At 38.8% G+C, this 13,676-nt stretch overlaps 1 protein-coding gene across 4 annotated transcripts in view; it reads right to left on the reverse strand.

The window, feature by feature from the left end:
• The window catches only part of LOC127410012 (tyrosine-protein kinase fynb), a 99,676-nt gene that overhangs the window by 21,627 nt on the left and 64,373 nt on the right, over positions 1–13,676 (reverse strand). For 2 of the 4 annotated variants that reach the window (XM_051644988.1, XM_051644990.1), the window contains 5 exons: positions 10,181–10,279; positions 8,785–8,888; positions 8,535–8,684; positions 2,036–2,200; positions 1,452–1,607 (listed from right to left, as the gene is read on the reverse strand). In XM_051644988.1, coding sequence (XP_051500948.1) covers positions 1,452–1,607; positions 2,036–2,200; positions 8,535–8,684; positions 8,785–8,888; positions 10,181–10,279 — 674 coding nt within the window. The remainder of the gene's footprint in view (positions 1–1,451; positions 1,608–2,035; positions 2,201–8,534; positions 8,685–8,784; positions 8,889–10,180; positions 10,280–13,676) is intronic. The other 2 variants (XM_051644992.1, XM_051644991.1) reach the window with 2 other exon arrangements.

Genomic DNA, 13,676 nt, shown 5'->3' on the forward strand with positions numbered 1-13,676 from the left:
CACAGACCATAATTTACACATTAGTTCAAAAACCCCATTATAAAAACCAATTGGAAAATCCCAAGGGAACCCATGGCGAATTCGATTTTCCGGTTCGCCTACAAATTGACGTCAAGGCTGAACAGCTCTATTATTCAGGAAGGTTGCTGTAGGGTTATTTAATGTCTAATCAACCAAATTTCAGAAACTTCCCCAGTGGAAATGTTTGATTTTGTTAAAACATTTTCTGAAGAAAGATCAATATAAATGATAGTTAAAGCCAAAATATTGAATGCCATGGACAATATTTACAAAGTTTGAAGAAGGGGTTCAAAATGACAAATTTTAGCCTAAGATTTTGGAGCAATAGTGTATTTTTGGACATTATTGTTTCTATGTTAATAAATAGGTAAGGTTCAGTTTTAGTTTCAACATTGTGTACTTCAGGCCTTTTTTGTGAGACAAGAAAAACTAGCTTCATACCATGTGGCTCAGATTTGGAAAATGGGTAAGATTTACCAATTTTATAATGGAGACACATTGAAAGCCCCATCTCTCTGGGATTTAACCATATAGGGCCTTAGAAATGAAGATAAAAAAGGAAAGTTTGTTCAGAATCAAAATCTAAAAGGATTTTAAGATATCTTTAATAATTTTGGAGATATAAGCACTCCAGCTTTGAAAAAGCAACGCAAAAAAGTGTATTTTCCCATGTTTGGACTCACCCCATTGGGACACAATGAACAAAGAGTGCTGAAGTCAACTGATTTCAGTAACAGACCTTCCTTGATGCTGCCACCTTTCTAAGGCTATTTTTTCTCCCTGTGGTATTGCTTTCAAAATCATAGGTGAAAATGTTCATTTTGACCCCCCTCTACAAAACAATGGATTATTTAATAAATATTTACCAATAGAATTTAATATTTTGGCTTTCATCATCATTTATAAACAACATGTTGAGCCAGTGACTGACCCCTATAAATATACTGACTTTAACTAACTTCCTCAGAAATGTTCTCTTCAAACTGTTGCTCCGCCATTACGGTAGTTGACTTGAAAGAGAAAATTCACAAGAGATTCGGACAGTTCACAGTAATGCAGTAACGCTGAGAATGCAACACGTACTTGCTTTGTGCTATGAATTGTGATCTGACACATTTCACAACACACCAAATCAAGCTTGTGTAGCTCCACTGCGTTCACGCACTTGCGTAGAGTATGTTTTGGGCCTTCTACATACACAAACACATGCATTAGTCATAAGAAACACTCATGTCTCAACTTGAAACCTACATTAATTATTCTTACCTCCATTCATTTACACATGAACAAAATTATCACTGGTGTACTTACAACAACAATAAAAACCTTGTCAAAATTAAAAAAATGAGCTTCAGTTTGTCCCTCAGTTAAACTATGTTGTCAGTTTGAGTGGAGGTCAGAGTATGTGGGAGAGGAGGCGATTGTCTTACCACACCAAACATCAGCAAAACACCCTGCCCCCAGCTTCACCTCCAGCATCAGAGACTCACGGGCGATTTCCCAGGAATCATGGCTAAGTCCCACCGTATCAGGGGTGTAGACCACGCACACACCCGTTAATATAAAGCACAAACCATCTGCACTCTCTACAGGGGGGTGAATGGAGGGGGAGAGGGGTTAACTACAGGGATGACGACGGAACATGCAATGAGAGAGATGAAGGGCGGTTGTGTTGTTCTGAGGAGGTCAGTCACTGTACGATGTCTGAATATTCTAGCAGCCTAAACAGCAATATGTTATTTGCTGCAAAATGGGCCCAGACAAGAAGAGTAGATTTCTATTTTTGTTTTTATGTTAGCTGGCCTCTTTCTTATTATTAATCTGTAATCATGAATGACTGTAAATGTCAAGGGCAAAATCATGGCAATTCATCGTCAAAAGTTGTGGGAACCCTGTATCAAATAAAGTTGCTTGTATATTCAAACGTTTTAAGAGTAACTCTGACCCTCAGTATGACCTCACTCCATCTCCCTCTCTGGTTGGTTGTTGCCGAGCACATTGGGAGGGGCCGTACCCATCCAAACCTCCCCGAACTGGCCGTTTCCCAAGCGCTTTATGAGCTGCAGTGACTCCCGTGGGATCTCCCACACATCTTTGGTTTTGACAGACAGGTCAGTGAGCCTCGGCATCCCTTTGTGGCAAGGGACGACCAAGCGACAGCAAAGCCCTGCTGCCCGCTCTGAGCACACATATACAAATACAGAAGGAGAACAGTCAAAAAGAGCGAAAAGAAAAGCATCAGAAGCATTACAGAAAGCAGAATACAGTTTCAGGTGAGAAGTAATTCACTAACAATGATAAACACCCACTGATAATGTTGTTTATTTGCACACACATTCTATGTTGTTTTAACACCTGATTCTCTAAAAGGAATTATACTAATCAGCCACATTCATAAGCTTGTTCGAGCGTGATCAAATTGCATGGTAGTACGAGCCTTGAAGAGTCAACACTTGAGCCGAAAGTGTCTTAGAAGCAACAACAACAAAAATAATAATTACATGCTTTCTTCACCAATTGCGTTTTTATGTCACATTTGCTTTTTATGACATTATTCGTTAGGTTTGGGTTTAAGGTTTTAGGAAGGGAGGTAGGTTTTGTAATATAATATTTTTTTCAAAAAAACGTACAGTCGAGTATTCTTACCCACAAAAAACAAGTAATCGATTACTTGTAAATCAGAATCAGAATCAGAATGAGCTTTATTGTCAAGTATGCTTACACATGGAATTTACATTAAAAAATAGAACAAAAATACAAAGTGAATAGAAAACATATGTATATATAGAAATACACAATAAGACAATATATATGTAAAATGTACAAATATAAATCTGTTATATACAGATAGTGCAAAGGAATGTAATGGCAGATGGGGTAGGATATGTTGGATAAATATAAATAGACTAAGCTGTGTATTGCACATAATTATTGCTCAAAGGAGCAGTTTTAACTGTTCATGTGGTGGATAGCCTGAGGGAAAAAACTGTTCCTGTGCCTGACGGTTCTGGTGCTCAGTGCTTTGTAGTGCCGGCCAGAAGGCAACAGTTCAAAAAGGTAGTGGGCTGGGTGAGTGGGGTCCAGAGTGATTTTTCCAGCCCTTTTCCTCACGCTGGAAGTGTACAGTTCTTGACGGGAGGGCAGGGGGCAACCAATAATCCGCTCAGCAGTCCGAACTGTCCTTTGTAGTCTTCTGATGTCTGATTTCGTAGCTGCACCAAACCAGACAGTTATTGAAGTGCAGAGGACAGATTCAATGACTGCTGAGTAGAACTGTATCAGCAGCGCCTGTGGCAGGTTGAACTTCCTCAACTGGCGAAGGAAGTACAACGTCTGCTGGGCCTTTTTCACAATGGAGTCAATGTGAGTCTCCCACTTCAGGTCCTGTGAGATGGTAGTGCCCAGGAACCTGAATGACTCCACTGCTGCCCACAGTGCTGTTCAGAATGGTGAGCGGGGTCAATGTTGGGGTGTTCCTCCTAAAGTCCACTATCATCTCCACTGTTTTGAGTGTGTTCAGCTCCAGGTTGTTTTGACTGCACCAGATGGCCAACTGTTCAACCTCCTTCTGTATACAGACTCATCATCATCCTGGATGAGGCCGATAACAGTAGTGTCATCTGCAAACTTCAGGAGCTTGACAGAGGGGTCCTTGGCAGTGCAGTCATTTGTGTAAAGGGAGAAGAATAGTGGGGAGAGCACACATCACTGGGGGACACCAGTGCTGTTCATACAGGTGCTGGAAGTGAATTTCCCCAGTCCCACTAACTGCTGCCTATCTGTCAGAAAGCTGGTGATCCACTGATAGATAGAGGTGGGAACAGAGAGTTGGTTTAATTTAGTCCGGAATATAGATGGGATGATGGTGTTGAAAGCCGAACTGAAGTCCACAAAAAGGATCCCTGCATATGTCCCTGGTCTGTCCAGATGTTGCAGGATATGATGCAGTCCTATGTTGACTGCATCATCCACAGAAATGTAGTTAAAAAAACAACTATGACATGTACATGAACTTTATCATTTGTCTTATTTACAAACATTATCAAGAATGATTTCAAAATAAGGTAACTTCAACAAACTATGCTTTTCTTGTGCATTTATAATAAAGAAAAAAATTAAGATTAAAAAAATAAAGTTGGTCAAGGTGGGCTTTTTATAAAATGCGCTCTACCTATGTTAAGAGATTTAATTCACATATGCACATACTGGTCTGATAAGCTTCCGAGTTTCTTGTACCGCTTCACAGTTTCTTTCCATCATATAAGCAGATCTTCATCTGTTGATTTTCATGACTCCAACAAGAACTGAATATCAATAGAGTGGAAATCAATAAGAATCCAAATATTATAAGTATTGCTAGTGCTGCACTATGCTTCGCTTTCAAAAGTACAGACGGCATCATATCTTCTTCTCTCATCCAACACCTTGACGACAAACATCCACAGTGCCCCCCAGTGGGCAACTCAATTGTAACTGTGAGATTTGGTGAGAGATTCAGAAAGAAAGTACAGTATTCAGCGCTGCTCACGGCAGGCAAATGTGCAAAAAAAAATCTATTTTACGATATTCGAGTAGTGTTTTTAATAGTCGAATAGCTGGTGCAGAATGAGTACTCGATTAAACGATTACTCGTGCACATCACTAATATTAAATCTCCATAGAGCACTAACCTTAAAAAAAAAAAATTGTATTTGCTTTTTCTGATATTGTGTCATTTTTAGCTACTCTTTTGAGTTATTGATTGGCCATAGTACTGGGCATCCTAATTGGATATGTTCTGACATTTAACACAGGACTGTGGGGGTGTGTATATGTGTGGCGTTTTCCTACAAAACCACAGCAATGTTTACCCTGGACTGTAAAACTGAGATAAAAGAACACTTTGCACCATATCATTTCAGGAAGCAGCCATTGAGTACCATCTGCTCTGGGCTTAGAGGGACCAGAGCATGCATCCGGCCACATGAGCCGTCAACACCATCAGCCTTCTCACACATGGCAATAAAAGCGTTTAACATAGTCCGACAAAACAAATCGGATACAGCGTGCAAACATGCACCCAGAGACATTGTGAGAAGAAAAAGAGCAAAAACAATCCCATTATAGTGAAAAAGAGCAAAAACACCAGGTGTCTTTCCTATAGTTTTAAGGTTGGGGCCAGTGTCAACTCTCAGGGTGTTTTCACACTAGAGCTTTTGATGCCAGAGCTCGGTTCTTTTGGTACTCAGTTGGATTTGTAGTTTGAAGTACGTGCCAAGGAACAACACCCAAATGAGTTCGATGGTGTTTGTGGTACAGTTCCGGTGGACTCCAGTACGGTTTGCAATTGGTATGAAAGTAATCTGACCTAATTTTTGGAAGTGAGCCTCTACTAGCATTTCTCATAGCTGCTTGTCTCCACAAATATTGCCTTTGGTGAACAGTTTGTATTCATTGCATCTCTTGCATTCCAACCACAGCAGACAAACACAAGTGTTGCTCTGTGAATGTTACATTTTGGTAATTAAAACAAAGGGATTATCTTGTCTTTTCTACTTCCGACATGACCTACAGTAGTTACTGTAGTAAACAGCTACCGTTGCTACTCACAGTGAGACTTATGTTGACATTAATGTACCGCAGTTTGAAATCAAATACTAGCTTGGGTGGAGTTCAGGTTCAGACCAAGCAATCAAAACAAGTGTGAAGCAGCTTTTGGTACAAACTCGAGTCAATCTGACGTCAGGGTTTGCTTAGGTTGGTTGGTGTAAATGCTGTTTTCTGAAATTGGGCATGCACCATGGAGCCGCACCGAAGTCCAGTTGAAAACGGTGGGCTCTGTGGTACAGTCCATATGGACTCAAGTACGGTTCACACATTCACACTTCAAGTATGACATCTATATGATCAAATTTACGGAAGTGAACCGCGTTTTAAATCTGTGATCAGCCAATGGTGTTTAGATTCAGGGCCGATCTTTTTTTAATTGCAGCACACACTAAATCACACATACATTGAACCTCGAATGAATGAGCACTTGCTCAGCCCTCGAAGCATGACATTGCGGCCAATGGAGGGTTCATTATTGGCAAGTAAGCATTAACGAATTTACACTTTCAGTCATGCTGTAATTCAGTGAATATGCCGGTCTTTTAAAAATAAATATCAGTGATCGGATCAGTATCAGTCAATCACAGTGTTGAAATATCGGTGGTCGGTATCTGCCTCAAGTTTTCTGATTGGTGCACAACTAACTTGTATTAAAATTAATGGGAGAAATTAGAATACCCAATATGGTGGGTGTAGCCAAGAAAGTCCTGACTGCTTGATATGAGCTAAAGAAGCACAATTTATGGTACCATTGTTGTCAGATTTTACTGCAGATTTGAAATATGTTATTTGATCATAATCTTGACCAACCATTTTAGAGATTTCCATCTTTCCCCATTCAAATACAGTAGACAGCAGCTGTACTCGTACGCCATTTTGCATCCATGAAAAATAGCTGCCGGGGAGCGTTCCAAAGATGGCCTTGAAAGGCACTTCGGTGCTGTTCTGTTCTATGGCACCATATACTCTTAGATCATTACCTAGCTTAAGTGTTAAAGGGAGAGCTAGAGCCCACGGTGGAAAAACACATTGATGATGCATGCATATGCAGAGCAAGGCAGTGGAATCAAACTTGGGTTTAAAACAACCTAAAGAAGCATTAAGAAAACAAACACAAGCTGCTGAAAGTGAAGATGGTCAACGATAGGAAAGTGTGAAAGCTATAGCAAACATGACCCCTGAAATTCACAAAATTCAGAATAGCAGAAAACACAGCAATTGGCGCTGATACACAACAGTTAATGTCATCTTGACACAAAATTTCTTATGAGCATCTGTGTGCATGTTTGCTCTCTGAGCTCAATATGGGAGTTAATGTAAGAGGCAAAAGGCACACACTATCTAAATCCATACTACTCAATCTAGATGCATTAACGGTCAATATGTTAACTGGAGCATAGACAACACACATTCTATTGACAGAGAAAGAGAAAGAGAGAGCGAGAGCTATGCGGACACTGGTCTGGTTTTTTAACTGACTGGAGCATTGCGCCTCCTACAGGATGCTGCAAGAGCACTGCATGTGCACAGTTAGGAATATAAACCAACACAGGATGCCTCTGCTAAGAGGTCTAGTAGCATGTCTACATATGCCTTACAGTGATAATAAATACAATTATAGTGCATTGAGCAACATTTGTGACATGACGTCAAATACCACAGTATTTCACGGCATGCCATATTTCAAGTAAATATTTATACCTCAGTTTTTACAACACAAAAACATATAAGTACTTACATTGGAAGTCTAAAAGGTTTAAAAGCAGAAATGTGCAGCTTGTATTAAAACACTTATTAAATATCGCATTGTATTTTAAAATGGCAGCCCCCATGTGCGGACCCTCTCCATGTAGAATAAAACAACTTTTATGAGGTTACTGATATGACTGGAGTCTTCATTTGAATGTGAGTGCTCATGATTTCCTACATATATTGCAAAATTACAATTCATGTCTTTGAGTTAAACTTTTTTAATGAGGAAAAAAATACTGAGTGCACCTTTAAGTGAAAGTAAAAAATCTGTAAAATTGTCAAATCATCCTTTTTGTGGTGGGAATACTTTTGTAGGTGGATGATAGGAACACTGCTTTAGAAGTGTTTAAAACCAATCAGTGCAACACTGAAAGCGGCAAAACACAGTCTGGGTCCTTGTGGTGGCACGGTTACTCAATCCGGGCAGCAGAGGAAAAGTCTCAGTTGCCTCCGCTTCTGAGACAGTCAATCCACGCATCTTATCATGTGGCTCGTTGTGCATGACACTGTGGAGACTCACAGCATGTGGAGGCTCATGCTACTCTCCGCACTCTATGCACAACTTTCCACACGCCCCATTGAGAGCGAGAACCCCTAATCGCGACCACGAGGAGGTTACCCCATGTGACTCTACCCTCCCTAGCAACCGGGCCAATTTGGTTGCTTAGGAGACCTGGCTGGAGTCACTCAGCACACCCTGGATTCGAACTCGCATCAATACTCGCTGAGCTACCCAGGTCCCCTGTTTTTGATTCTTAATTTTCAGTTCATTATTTATTTAATTTGATTTTATTCTATTTTGTAGCAAGATAGAAAGGTATACATTTGATTTATTTTGAATGTTTCGTATAGTTTTAGCGTTTGGGGTCTCATGCTGATGTGTATAATGTTTAAGTGCTATGGCTATTATTTCGAATGAATTTGATAAATCTGATTTATTCTGCTCCTTTAAGATTGTCCATTAGACTTCCATTGTAAGTGCATTACTGTACACAGTTTTTTTTTTAAACATGTTTTTAGATATTCCATTAATATAAGACAGTTGTTTCTGTTCTGAGAGCACAAAATTTAGAAACAATAATTCTACATGTGCAGACTTGCAGCTAAGAAATATGTTAATGATAAGTTCTATGTATTACATCTGTGGAATGACAATCGCGTGTATGTGTTACCCGAGTAATGCTGGACCAGCTGTTGAAGGGTCTCAAACTGAGCTCTGGTGGTGATGTAATATCCTCCACTGTCCAGCTTACGGATTTTATAGTGCTTCACATGGTCCCCCTTTACATCGTCCCAGTCATGGATAGACAAAGAGAAGGCACCTGCCATACAGACGCACAACTGAAACAGCCAATAAATGGTGTTGTGTAGTGTAATAAGGTTGTGCAGTGCAGTGCATGGTGTTGTAAAACCGTGTAATACCTTTAGTTGTTTCGCTCTCACGGATCAGGTAGGTGCCACGAGGGTTTCCTATGGAAAGAAGTTGTCTTTCTGCATCCTTGCGGCCCAACTTACCAAAATACCAGCTGAGAGAGAGAGGGAGAGAGAGAGAGAGAGAGGGAAAGGGAGAAGGAGAGAGAGAGGGAGAGAGAGAGAGAGAAAGAGAAAGAGAGAGTAAGATGTCCTTAGTCAAAATTCAAATGAAGAACTAAGTATTATATTAGCAGTGTTGGTTATCTTAGGTCTGGTTGGGGCACACAGTCTGATAACTGTTTCCAACAAAAGATCCAAAAGCTATCAGAACACATCTGTAAGATGCAGAAAACATCTCCAGATGTGTATCTTAAATGTATATTTGTAAATGTAAATAATGTAAATCATGATGATGAGAGAGAACGATGAGAGAATTTTCATTTTTGGGTGAACTATCCCTTTAAGTATGTTTAGATATTTTTGCTGGAAAACAAGACAAAAATACTGAGTATAAAAATTATTTTTCTTTTTGCAATTCAAACATCTCCCTCTGGTTAAAGTTAAGCATGCTTGACTGAGCCAGAAGCTGACATCAGTCTGGCTGTTGAAAATTAAATGAAAAAAACCCTGACATCATTAATAAGACATCATTAATCCATACTGAAACTTCAGAAATTAGGAAGGAATCCCACCATTAAATGTTTTGTTCAGCCCTGCTCTGTTTTTACTTTATCTGACCTTTGTTTCAAAGGGATACTCCACCAGAAAATGGAAATTCTGTCATCATTTACTCACATTAAGTTGTTCCAAACCCATGACCTTCTTACGTGATAAACAAAATGTTATGTTAGTGAATTGTGACTGAGGGTTACATTTTGCCTTTCCTTGCTTGGCAAAAAGATACAATAAAAGTGAATGGTGACTCAGACTGTCAGTCCTAAAAGGTGCACTCAGTCATTTTTATCTCCTATAGAAATTAATAGTAATTTTAAAACATATACATAAAATCATGAGCACTCACATGAGATGAAGAGTTCAGTCATATCAGTAACATAATAAAAGCTGTTTTATTCTACATGGAGAGGGTCTCCTCATGGGGGCTGCAATCACATGACCAGCTGAATACTACTTACTTAGTAACCAGCTTGTAATTGGACACTTTCACTCATGGATTAAAGTAATCATGCCTGACTGTGAATAGTGAATTCGGTAAAGTCATACGGATTTGGAGCAAGGCTGGATTTATTTAGAGAGGACCGAGGTTGGTTATACATACTACTGAGAGGGTTATGAGTTAAAGTGGGAGTGATTAGAATGACATCACTTCACCCCCACCCTGAACACAGCTGGTTTGTTCAAATGAAAATGTGAGTGTATCTCACACACAGACAGATCCAAGACTTACTCCTCAGCCTGGATGGAATCCACCGGGGCAACGTAATTGCTGGGAATGTAGCCGGTTCCTCCTGTAGTGAGAGAGCGCGCATCCCACCAGTCACCCTCACTGAGATACAGAGAAACACACACACTTAAGCTTCTTATCAGAGTGACACTGAAGAATATTTTATGGAAGCTTAGATAAAAGAAACAGTTTACAAACTCAGTTACGCTTATATACTCATATATCCACCCATCCATCCATCCGCCTGTATTATTATTAATTCTTCCATCCATTCATCTGTTGATTTATCCATTCATCAATCCATACATCTTACCACCCACCCACCCATCCATCCATCCACCAATCCATCCCCTGTACTTTTATTCATTCATTCATCCATCCATTTATCTGTTTATCCATCCATCCATCCATCTCTCCGTTTGCCCATATTGTTATTCATTCATCCATCAATCCATTTATCTGTTGATTTATCCATCCATTCACTCATATTTTTATTCATTCATCCACCTAACATCGGTTGATTTATCCATCCATCTATTCGCCTGTATTTTTATTCATCCATCCATCCATTTGCTGATTTATCCATCCATCCATCCATGCATCCCTCCATTCATCCGTTTATTCACCCATATTTTTATTCATTCAACCATCCATTCATGTTTTGATTTATTCATCCATCCATCTGTCTATTCACCCACAATTTTATTCATCCATCCACTCATCATTTGATTTATCCATCCATCCATTTATTCATTCAACCATCCATCCATCTTTTGATTTATTCATCCATCCATCCATCTACCTGTGTTTTCATATTTATTTATCCATCCAACCACCCATATTTTTATTCAAACATCCATCCATTCATCTGTTGATCCATCCATCCATCTGTCTATTCGCTCATATTTTTTAATTCATCCATCCATTCATCTGTTGATCCACCCACCCATCCATCCATCCATCCATCCACCCACCCGTATTTTTATTCACCATCCATTCATCTTTTGATTTATTCATCCATCCATTCACCTGTTTTTATATTTATTAATTCATCCATGCATCCATCCATCCATACATTCACCTGTGTTTTTATATTTATTTATCCATCCATTCACTCATATTTTTATTCATTCATCCATCTATTCTTCTGTTGATTTATCCATCCATCCATTTGCCCATATTTTTATTCATTTGTTCATCTGTTGATTTTTCCATCCATCCATTCACCCGTATATTTATTCATTCATCCATCCATTTATCCATGCGTCCATCCATTCGCCCTTACTTTTTTAAGTTCATCCATCCATTCATCTGTTAATTTATCCATCCATGCATCCATCCATTTGCCCATATTTTTATTCATTCATCCATCCATCCAGCTGTCCATATTTTTACTATTTTATCCATCCATCCACACACCCATCCATCTATTTGCCTGTATTTTTATTCATCCATCCATCCATCCATCTGCCCATATTTTTATTCATTTATCCATCCATCCATTTGCCCATATTTTTACTATTTTATCCATCCATCCACCCATCCGTCCATCTGCCCATATTTTTATTCATCCATCCATCCATCCATCCATGCATCCATCCATCCGCCCATATTTTTATTCATTCATCCATCCATCCATATTTTTATTCATCATTCATATATCCATCCATCCATCCATTTGCCCATATTTTTATTAATTCATCCTTCCATTCATCTGTTGATTTATTCATCCATCCATCCACCCATCCGTCCATCTGCCCATATTTTTATTCATCCATCCATCCATCCATCCATGCATCCATCCATCCGCCCATATTTTTATTCATTCATCCATCCATCCATCCATCCATATTTTTATTCATCATTCATATATCCATCCATCCATCCATTTGCCCATATTTTTATTAATTCATCCTTCCATTCATCTGTTGATTTATTCATCCATCCATCAACCCATCGGTCCATTCGCCCATATTTTTATTTATTCATCCATCCATTCATCTGTTGATTTATCCATTAATCTATCATCCATCCATTAATCTGTTGATATATCCATCCAATTATTTTTTTATTTGTTTGTCCATTGCGTACAGCATTTTTAGGATGAGCGATCACTTTAAATCAGAGGGTTTAAAACTTTTTGATGCCAGAGATCCCCAAATATGATGATCTCCTTGCGAGGGACCCGTGTTTACAAAGACATTTATACTGTGCGAGAAAAATAGTACACACAATATTATAAAGACAGCATGTTGTTTACAACATGGATTACTTGGCTTTATATTGTCATTTTACTAATGCCAAAAAAAGTTATTGAAGTATTACGGTTCATTATATTAAAATTCATTAATGTTTATTATAGTACATCTAAAATCATTAATGCTACAGTAGATGTATGCACCTAAAGAGAAACATTTTCAATTAAATTTACAATACATATTATTCCAAAGCAGTTTTACAGAACATATTGACTAACAATGTGAGCAAGCTAAAGGTAACAATGGCGAGGAGAAGCTCTATAGAAACGCAAATACAAACTATTCTTGAACACATGCAACATATGCATATACTGAACATATATTGCAAGGAAGGAGAGAGCAATGAAAAAATATTCGGATTAATCTCATGGTTTCTGAAAACAGTAGTAATGTCAGATTTTGTAAATGTGATAACCGCATTCAAAATAAAAGTGTTATTCCATTCCTATTTGTTAGGAATGATCACTCACTCACAGTGTGTCTGTCACTGTCTCGCCTCAGTCTCCTATAAACCTTTAAAAGTCTGCAAAAACACCACAAGTAAAAAAACCACATTCCACTAACATCTAAAACACACACACATGCACACACACGCACACACACACACACACAAGCAAAGACAGAGTGGAAAAACAATCTGCCTACAGCTGGTGTGTACTTATGTGAATGTCCCATTTATTCGATAACACTCTGTTCTCTAGTTTTAATGTGCCCTTCATGTAATAGCTCTCTCCACTAACGGATCTCAAATAGCCTGTGCTCTTCACACAAAATCGTTTCCAAGAAAGCCTTCTCTCATCTCTCCCAATGATTGTGTGCACTTACTGCCCAGACACATACACAATGTCAGGCGCTGTTTTTATAATATTATCATGGCTGGAGAGGAGATGCTGTAGAGAGCAATGCAGGTTGCATTATCGCCAGCAGACAGCAGAGGACACTGTGCTGCTACACACTCTTGCTATGTTCTTAATTGAAAATTAGTGTACTAATTATTGCATAATGTGCAGCTAGGTTGTATGCCATTTCTGAATTGAATTGACAATGGTTTTGAAGTTATCTGAAAACAATGTGATAGACATTTTGTGGTGTTGAATGGCTAAATTAAAATCTGTTTTGACAGCAGTGCTATGTTGGTTTGACTATTAAAATTAGTTTAGAGAAATGTGCCAATTCATTTGAGAAATAATGCACTCTGCTTATCAGGGAATGTATGAATAGGCATAATTAGTCAAAAGTAA

This window comes from Myxocyprinus asiaticus, chromosome 19 (genome assembly GCF_019703515.2).
Source record: "Myxocyprinus asiaticus isolate MX2 ecotype Aquarium Trade chromosome 19, UBuf_Myxa_2, whole genome shotgun sequence".
Classification (NCBI taxonomy): Eukaryota; Metazoa; Chordata; class Actinopteri; order Cypriniformes; family Catostomidae; genus Myxocyprinus; species Myxocyprinus asiaticus.